At 34.5% G+C, this 10,432-nt stretch overlaps 1 protein-coding gene across 1 annotated transcript in view; it reads left to right on the top strand.

The window, feature by feature from the left end:
• The window catches only part of LOC137616081 (peptidyl-prolyl cis-trans isomerase-like), a 58,250-nt gene extending 56,155 nt beyond the window's left edge, over positions 1-2,095 (top strand). The window contains exon 2 of the mRNA XM_068345756.1: positions 1-2,095. This exon is cut by the window's left edge and continues 218 nt beyond it. Coding sequence (XP_068201857.1) covers positions 1-295 — 295 coding nt within the window. The 3' untranslated portion in view covers positions 296-2,095.
• The last annotated feature ends 8,337 nt before the right edge of the window (positions 2,096-10,432 follow it).

Raw genomic sequence — 10,432 nt, 5'->3', positions numbered from 1 at the left:
TAAAGGTGGGGATTATATGTCTAATGATGGGAGTGGCAATACTGCTTTAATGGAAGGATTGAATGTGAATGACCCAGTATATGAGAGGGTTGGTGAAGCGGGAGCGGTATGGGCAGCAAATAGTACCAAATTAGCCCAATTTATTATCACTACAGGCAAAGGAACGACAAACAAATTCCTAGGAGGATTTGGAAAAGTCAAAGATGGCATGAATGTGTTGAGAAGTGCTGTTGAGAGAATCGAGCGGGTAAATGACGTTATGGTTGTCAAATGTGGCATCATACTTCCTCTGTGAGACTTGATAAAGCAATGACTGTCAGAATCTTGAGTTTGCAAGTTAATCCACATCATCAAAATTTCGTAACCTGTTTATTTTAATCCATTAGTTTTAATCAAAATCATGAACCAAAGGAGAACAGGTATAGAGGATTGATTAAAATCTTCAATGCTTTACAATTAGTCACAAAGTTAAATAAGTAAAGCCCTTTTTATTTCAATGTTGTAAATTTCTAGAATACAGTAGGCTATTAGTAAACAGAAATCATGACATTGATTGAATAACTGATATTTTCCCTTTGTAATTTTGATTGTATTTTGCAATTTTATAGAAAGTGAGATACATGATAAGTACTGTAATATGAAAACTGGTTATTAATTATTCATGTTTTTTTTAAATGTTTATAGGTCTCTCTCTCTCTCTCTCTCTCTCTCTCTCTCTCTCTCTCTCTCTCTCTCTCTCTCTCTCTCTCTCTCTCTCGAATTGCTGTTAAACTTCATCAATAATGTATTTAAAATCTATTGTTTACACCTAATGTTTATAAAGACTAGAAGCCCGTTAACAAATGAAGATGGAATGATTCAACAAATCGAAGATATATCTTAGACAGAATTTATTCGGAGTAATTCAACAAAATGAAGAAAAATCTTAGAATTTATCCGGAGTAAATCAACAAACTGAAGAAAAATCTTAGACAGAATTTATTCGGAATAATTCAACAAATCGAAGAAAAATCTTAGACAGAATTTATTCAGAATAAATCGACAAATCGAAGAAAAATCTTAGACAGAATTTATTCCCATCATTTAGGATCTTAAGCAATTGTAATCATCGAGTATGAAGCTTCTAAATTAGCAACAATATTTCAATCAAAAAAATTATAATTTGCATCATGACTTGTCAAAATGGTTAATTAACTTGAAGAATAAACTATCTTCATCTATTAACGTTCCAAGTTATTTACTATTATCTTCCTATTGTAGCTTTTTGATATGTAGGCTACATAACAAACGAGAGGTTATTTTTCCACTTTTGCGTTAATAAGATTTTCGCATTATAGCTCCAATAAAGCTTCAATCACATTCATGATTAATAACAAAATATTTCACTGTCCACTTCTATCCACCTCTGATTCCCAAGAATTTTAATTTAAGGTTTTTAAAAGTAACTTTTTGGTTATCCATCTAAAAAACATCATTTGTTCCCTGTGTATATGAGTCTGTGCATATAAGAATATTAAAACATTAAATACACTGTAAGTCATGAATAACTATTCATCAAATGTCATTAAGTAGCAAGATATAGGAATGTGTTGTTTCAAAATCATTTTGGGTACAGATCATGCGCTGTAGGCCACCTCTGAAGTAGTGTTGCGCTACATTTTACCTCTGACCACGCTACATTATCTGGTCAGATGGCACGATGTGTGATGGCAGAAACAAGAAGTTATTAATTCCCTTTACTGTGAATTTGAGGAATAATATATATAGCCGAGTTACAGTTGATGATCACTGGTTTGAATTAATTATTTCTCTGCTATTACTTAAGTAGGAAGGGTAATGCACTATTTCTGTTTTATTCATGATTAATTTTCCTAATATTCAAGTGTACTCTGTCCTTTAGTAGAGAAACTTATTCACCTTTTTTCCACTTAAGTATCTTTAGTGGGAGTATTTTCTAACATAGCATTTGCGCAGTTTCTTGATAATGTAAGAATTTCACAATTTATGTATTCATTTTGGACTAGTGTACCAAAACCAGTTTTATATATGTTATGCAGTTAGAAATAAAGGATCAAATTAAAAAATGTTCCCTGTTTACATGTTTTTATTATCCTTACCCTAGTAACATTTAACAATTAGTAACGAGTAAAATATGTGAAAGAGTAGTGAATTAAAAAAAGCACGTATAAAAAAAAGCTTCAAAAGCCACAGAAAAAAAATATAAGTGTGCTGTGTAAACCACAGAAAATAGATACTATTTTAAAGTAAATAAAAAAAAAGTCACAGAAAAAATATAAATGCGCTGTGTAAACCACAGAAAATAGATACTATTTTAAAGTAAATAAAAAAAAAAGTCACAGAAAAAATATAAATGCGCTGTGCAAACCACAGAAAAACACTATTTGATATGTTAAGTAAGTTGTGTAAACCACAGAAAAACACTATTTGATATGTTAAGTAAGTTGTGTAAACCACAGAAAAACACCATTTGATATGTTAAGTAAGTTGTGTAAACCACAGAAAAACACTATTTGATATGTTAAGTAAGTTGTGTAAACCACAGAAAAAAATAGAATAGACTAAGTTACACAGACCAAAAAGCAAATGAAATTATATTTAGAGTAAGATGTGCAACGCAACCCCCCCCCCCCCCCCCGTGAATGGCATTCACGGCAAGTTGTCTTAACGCAAAAAGCAAATGATTTAACACTTAGAGTAAGGTCTGTCAAAATAAGTACGTTAAAAGCAATTACATTAAGGTCTGTAGATCAAATAGTTAAAAGCAATTACATTAAGGTCTGTAGATCAAATAGTTAAAAGCAATTACATTAAGGTCTGTAGATCAAATACGTAATGTTATAAGAATCATTAGATATAATCTTCGAAATACTATCTGGATGAACAATGACCTAGCTAGACTATCTTTTATCTTTTATTTTGGCGGGGACAGGAACTATAATAGCGATTAAAAAATACTCAGCTGAGTGTAAGCACTTTATTTCCAAAATAGAAAGTAAATATGATTTATTTGTATTAAAAAAATGGTAGTGTTCATTCATACATGCATAGCCTACATGGCATTACACATAGAAACTGTTCCTGGATATTTTGTTAGGAATGTCAAAACAAAATATTTCGTTATTTTTCTCAAATATTTTTATATGCAATTTAACAAAACTGTTCATCAAGGTTTAAATGCCACTCCAGAATGGCAGAGGCAAGGGACAGTGACATTGCCGTATCAAACAGGACAATGCCCTTGAGACCGACCTTATATATTTATATGATCAGCGCCTAAGCCCCTCTCCACCCAAGTTAGCACCAAGGAGGGCCAGGAAATGGGTGCTGATGACTCAGCAGATAGACCTGTAGGCTCCCCCAGACACCCCCATCCTTACCTCACAAGGATGGTGAGGTTGCCGCGACCAAAGAAACTATCGAGTTTGAGCGAGACTCGAACCTTAGTCTGGTGTTCACCAGTCAGGGATGTTGCCACATCTATTACTCAGACTCCCGAAAGTAAGTTCTTGTTCTTGTTGTTGGGCGGATGGATTTGCCTTTCCAACGGCACCTCCTAGGGTTTCTTCTTTATTCTAATTCTTTTATTTTCTTCTCTCTTTTTTACATTTGATAGATACATTCTTTTCTTTTCTCTATTCCTTCTTTCTTGAACAGCACGTTTCCTATTATCTTCTTCTTTTCTTCTTCATACGGGTGTTGCAATTCCACTATTTTTCTTCTTTCGTCGCTGAGGTCTGGACACTCAAGAATGAAGTGGGCGAGGTCTTCATTAACTGCCCCACATAGGAAAGAATGTATGAAGAAGAATATCAAATATACGAGTAACCAAGAATAGACTTTAGCAGTACTTTTGATAGTAGTAAAGATACTAATAATCCCGATTGTAAATGACACCCTATTTGAATTCCACACAATATTCACCCAACAGTTAGAGGAATTACCAACTAGGCCTATAATCCATATTACATCATCTAAAAAGAACACTGAAGTGCTCTATTCCATAATTGTTAGTGACATCCTTATCAACACACCAACGGTTGTCGAATAATATAAATTTTCTCTTATTCTCTCAAGTTGGGATAATAATAGCTACAGACCAAGAAGATACTATGACAGGAAGAATAGGATAAAATTAATATTAGGAATTTCATTATTAATTCAGTTACGGTACAGGTTAATTAACCTTAATTACAAAAATAAGTATAAGCTTAGGAGCGTTGCCTATGTCTATTATGAGATAGAGTGGCCTCAAACTTATTTTGCGGAGTGAGCAGTTAGCTGTACTCGTAGTGCTCTGCAAAATAAGATAATTAGTGAGAAATTAACGTGAAATAGTGTAAATTGTGAAAGTCAAACTGAGAGTGAAGTAACGAGTAATTCAAGCAATAACTCAAAGTCGGGACAAAATTGAAATAAGGTAAGATAATATCTTGTGTTCTCAGTCGAGGCAACTCACGTGGTCGGCATACCTGATTTAAAAAATACACGAGAAAACAACAGCAAAGAAAAGTTAATTAAATAATATGGCCGATAGAGTAGGATGCAAAACCACGTCTACTAGGGGTAGAATAATCAAAGTTGTGGGAAAAATGAAAGAAGCTAGCCTAGATAAGACGGACGTGTCTATGATTAGTCTAGGGGATAACAGCCAGGACTCACAAGAAAGTAGACTTATAGACATAGGAGATAGCAGGAATATTATAGAAGGAAAGTCGGGGGAAGACGTAGAGCTGGATACAATAGTCACGTCCACACAAAAAGAGAGTAGTGATTCAGACCAATGTGCCAGCTGTACTCTAGAGTTGGGCCCGGACGATGAAAGCGCAGAATGCGATAAATGCAAGGAGTGGTACTGCCTCCAGTGCATTAATTTAGCAACCACAACAAAAAGCCAAAAAAAACTCTGATCAAAACTATCAAAATGACAGAAAAGATTGATGGGCTTTTCTGGTTTTGTGCAGGCTGCTCAGTAGAAACAAAACAATTCCTGATGGGAAAATGTGGTGACGTAAAAGACAAAAACAAAAAAGGAGAAAATTTAATGTCAGAGTCGCAAATGGGAAACCACATAAATTTGATGTCAAAATTGCTGGAAGATAACTGCTACAAAATCAGTTCACGAGATGCTGAAATAGAAATGCTTAAAAAAGAGTGTCGGAACTATAAAGATGAGCTAGAATTGTGCCTAGGTGAACTAGCTGACCATAAACGTACAATAGGGAACCAATGGTCCTACATTGAGGACTTGAAGATAATCAACAGAAATTTAATAACAGAGGGCAAAGTAGAGGAGTTGGCAAATGAAAGGGAAACTAGTTTAGAAAGAACAGAGACAACAGAGGGGGAAAATTCAAATTCAGGTGAAAATAATTCAGTGGTAAATAATGAAGAAAGCAAAGATGAAACAAGTAACGATGGAAAAGAGAAAGAACAGAATGAGATTCCCTCAGAAAAACGGAAAGAAAAGACCCCCAAAATATGCTACTACTTTAGAAAGGGAATCTGTAAAAAAGGACGATCATGCGACTTCCTCCACAGGCGCAGCCAGGAAGGTGAAGATAACCCTCAGAGAAACGAGATGAGGAAGCATATTCAATGTAAGTTTTACAAAGAAGGCAGGTGTAGGTTAGGCAGGGAGTGCAAATATGGTCACTGGGAAAAGAAAATGGTCAACAAAATAAACTATGGGAAAGATGGATCGAAAATATGCAGAGATTATGTGAACGGTACCTGCAAAAGAGGCCATACATGCTCATTCAGGCACAACAATGTTAGATTCAATGAAACTAGATCAAAATTTAGAGGAAACGAGGAGCAGTATGAACATATAAAGGGGGGAAAAGTAAGGAATCAAGTAAGCAACGGTCCAAGTAAAAAAAGGATGGAAAACCAATTAAATTTTTTAAATTCAAGAATGGAGGAAATGGGGAGATTGATACGAGAAATAAGGTACGAAAAATCATACAACCCGAGCCAACACAACTTGACGTGGGCAGAAAGGGCAGTGGGAAACCCCAACACAGCCTTAGGAATGGACTACATGATACCACAGGGTGGTCAAGGAAGAACAGGTCGTTGCCTGTAAAAATGGAAGAGAAAAGAAGAAATAAAAAGAGAAGAGGAAAAAAGAAAGCAAAATTTTACAAAGCTTTCAAGCTCTATTACATTAACATAAGGGGCATAAAATCAAAAGTGGACTCGCTAGAGGAAATAATAGAAAAAGTTAAACCAACCGTTATTTGCATCACAGAAACACATCTGAAGGAGGAAGAAAATTTGAAGATAGCAGGTTATAGGGTCTTTAATAATAATAGAAAATCAAACGGAGGAGGAGTGTTGATTGCAATAAAAAATGAATTGCAAAATGTAACGGTGGAAATAAAAAGCGAAAATCAGGGTCACGAGTCTCAATGGGTAAAAATTGATAATGGGAAGACTAAAGTCAGATTAGGAGTAATCTATGCCCCACAAGAAAATAAAACAAAGTCAAGCCATTTAGAAAATATGTACAAGTCTATTAAAGACGAAATAATGATAGCAAATAGCAGAGAAGAAAAAGTAATTGTAATGGGAGACTTCAACTGTAAAGTAGGAAGCATAATAAAAAACAATAGTAATGAGATTACAAAATCAGGCAAAATGTTAAGAGATTTAGCAGAGGAGTCCAACATGATAATTGCAAATAGCAACCCGAAATGCAGAGGGACTTGGACGAGAATTGAAAAAGAGAAGAAATCAGTGATAGATTATGCTCTAGTTAGAGAAGAAGACGAAGAAGGCATTAGGAGCATGGTAATTGACGAAGAGAAATTGATAACACCCTACAGAATATCTAAAGAAATGGTGTATTCTGATCACTGTGCCATCCTACTCGAAATGAATTGGTTGACCCTAAACAAGAAAGAAAGAAAGGTAAGATATAAAATAGTCTGGAACCATCTAAAAGTCCACAAAGATAAAAAGGAACTCATAAAGATTGCCAAAGAAAAAGCTAATATAAGAATAAAATATTCAAAATGGCAAAAAAAAGTGCAAGAAATATTAAGAAAATGTAGTGTAAAAGAGACAAACAGAAAAAAACAAGAGGTCCAAGGAATTAAGGAAATTAATGAAACTTAAAAGAACCTTAAAAAAGAATTGTATTAATGTTGGAAAGGAAAACAATGAGGTCAAGAGAAGAATGAAAGTACAGGAGAGCCTTGTTGACCTATACATACAAGAAGAAAAACAAAAAGAGGAAGGTTTAAGAATAATCAAGCAAGTAGAAGAAATCAAAGCAAAAGGAGGTATGAACAGCACAGCCTTCTGGGAATTCAAGAAGAAAGTGGATGGAAAAAATGCCAGTAAATGTACAGCAATCAGAGGAAAGGATGGAGAAATAATAGAGGATATTGAAGAAATAAAGAAAGAATATGAGAAATTCTACAGTGATTTATTTAAGCTAGAAAATCCCCTAAGTGAAGAAGAGACCCTGGCAGAAGAAATCAACAACATGTTTGATAAATGGCTGTCAGGAAGTGACAGAGTGAGATCCAGCAAGGAAGAAAAAATAACATATCAAGAAGTAGAAGCCATCATAAAAAGCCTGAAAGACAAATACACAATGGACAGGCAAGGATTGAACAATGTTATGATTAAAATGATGGGGAATGAGATAATAGAAAGCCTGAAGCTGATACTCACAGAAATTGACGAAAGCATATGTATCCCTAAAGAGTGGGAAGAGATGTGGATACTTTCAATCCACAAAAAGGGAAATAAAATGGAACTAGAAAATAAAAGAGGCTTATTTATTACAAGCATAATTAGTAAAATATACGAGAAAATAAGGATGAAAAAATATAAGGACAGATTCAAAGAAGAGATGAGTCGATTCCAGTGTGGAGGCATTGAAGGAAGATCTACGACCGATCATCTGCTTACACTAAATGCAGTAATAGACTATAACGCCTATTTAGGAGGGTCGACATACGTATGGTTCTGTGATGCGTATAAGTGCTTTGATAAGCTAGATCTAAAGGACTGCATAAAAGAAATGGGAAAAATGATAGGATGGAAAGAAGCATTGATAGTTAAAAAAATGAATGAAAAAGGTAGAGCAGCCATCAACTGCCCAGCAGGTACAACAGAAGATATAACGATTGAAGGAAATGTTAGACAAGGAACTATATATGGACCCAAGCTATGCAGTATAGCAACTGACAAAGTTAATAGCATTAGCAGAAAAAATATCACATTGATAAGAAATATTGAAATTGAATCACTTGTATATGTAGATGATATAATGTTTCCCTCAGGAAGGAAAGATGGTATCGAAAGTGCCATAAGTAACTGTCATAGCCTAGAGACCCTAAAGAAATTCACTATAAACACCAACCCCAAAAAATCGGGTGTATTAAGAATTAACAAAAGAAAGAAAGAGAAAGAGGTGGAGATTGAAACAAAAGTGAAGAACGGAAAAGTAAGTTTAGTTAAGGAATATAAGTATCTGCGTGAATGGTATACAGAGAAGGGAAACAAAGAATTGAGTATCAGTAAAAAAGCCCAGAGGGTTGCATATATGACCCAAGAAATAAGAAAATATGGGGATACGAGAAAAGTTGGAAAGATGGCATTGGAAGTCAGAAAGAAAATATATGAAACAGTAGTTGTACCAACAATATTTGCCAACGTGGAGACCTGGAGTGTAATTAGGGACAAAGATATGAAAGATCTAGAAAACCTCCAATACAAGATAATAAGAAATATGTATGAACTACCTGCGAGTACTCCATATTGGGGCATACTTGCAGAAACAGGAATATGGCCGGTGTCCTGCAGAATAGAATATAAGAAGTTAATGCTCTTCCATAACATCATAAACTCCGAGAAAAAAAGACTAGTAAGAGAGATAATTGAGGATCAGTTGAAGAACCCGTATGGGAAGTGCTGGAGCAAGAGCGTAGAAGAAATCTGCAGTAAATATGGGATGGAAGTGGAAGAAATAAGAAGTTGGGGGAAAAGGACCCTGAAAAAAGAAATCAAGAAAAGAATTATAGAAAAAATAGAAGAAACTATTGAAGAAAAAAAGAAAATAATGAAAAAATTAAGATTTATTAAAGGAAATGGCCCTATGCCTTATATCAGAGAAATGTATCTGGATAAGGCATCCCTTGTGATGAAAGCAAGATTAAATATGCTCAACTTAAAAGCAAATTTCAGGGGAAAATATGATGACAATTTGTGTGATCTATGCAAAGAGGAAGAAGACACCACCGAACATTTATTTTTATGCCCAAAGTTAGAACAGCTAAAGAATGTAGAAATAAGTTTAGGTATGCTAAAAAATCCTAGCAGGGATCTGGCTACATTTATAGATAGGGCAATGAATATAAAAGAAGAGTTTAGGAAGCCCAAACTGATTACCACAACAGGTTGCCAAAACTGATGATAGCAAGGTGTTATCCTATCCAATTTCAAAGTATAAGGGAATAAAAGTAAAGATTGTGAACCTCATTATGATATTAATTTATTTAAGGCACAGATGATATAAACTTAATAATAAGAATAAGCTTAGAAGCTTTGCACCTATCTATAAAGAGATAGAGAGCCCGCAAAACTTATTTTGCGGAGTGAGCAATAAGGAACCAGGAACCAGGAACCATGTCTATTATGAGATAGTGGCCGCAAACTTATTTTGCGGAGTGAGCAGTTAGGAACCAGCGTAAAATTTAAATCTTCTTTTACATAATTTCATGACATTCGATTTTATTCAGGGAATTGCAACAGCAGTATGAATATTGAGCACATTCCCATCAATGCAGTGCATCTCGTAATAAGTAATAACATTAATGCCTTTCATCATCATCTATTTTGTAAAGATTTGAACAATCGTAACCCTTCTTTCATTTTATATTTATTTGTTATGTTAATGTTTTAAACAGTAATAATATTTACATATTTAATTTAATTATTTAGTTATCTTTGCTGCCATGAGCGATGAAATGTAATAATAGCGTACAAACATAAATATATAGAATGACTCGATAGAAAAGTTTGTAGTGACTCTCTTCATGGAGGTAATATACCCATAAGGAAAGTCGCTACAAAAATATCTTAATAATTCACAGGTTTCACATTGTTTTTTATTAACGTAAATTATTTACTTTAGTAGGACCAGGTAAAGATAATACTGGACACACAATGACAACTTGTTTCCACTTCCGTTTAAAATGCATTGAAATTCATTGTGCTAGTCAATATTACAATTGGGGTAGCTACTCAAGGTTAAAACTTTGCTCCATATGTCCATATGGATCATCATAACTGTATAAATGACGTCGTTTTTCTGCGTCCTCAGGCCGTGGCAGTTAGACGGCATGGTCAGGATAACTAGATGGCAGAGGGTAAAGGCAAAGAAAATAACGCAGTG

This window comes from Palaemon carinicauda, chromosome 2, assembly GCF_036898095.1.
Source record: "Palaemon carinicauda isolate YSFRI2023 chromosome 2, ASM3689809v2, whole genome shotgun sequence".
NCBI lineage: Eukaryota > Metazoa > Arthropoda > Malacostraca > Decapoda > Palaemonidae > Palaemon > Palaemon carinicauda.
Note: the sequence above shows the minus strand (reverse complement) of the source record. Positions and strands in the feature narration are given on the sequence as shown.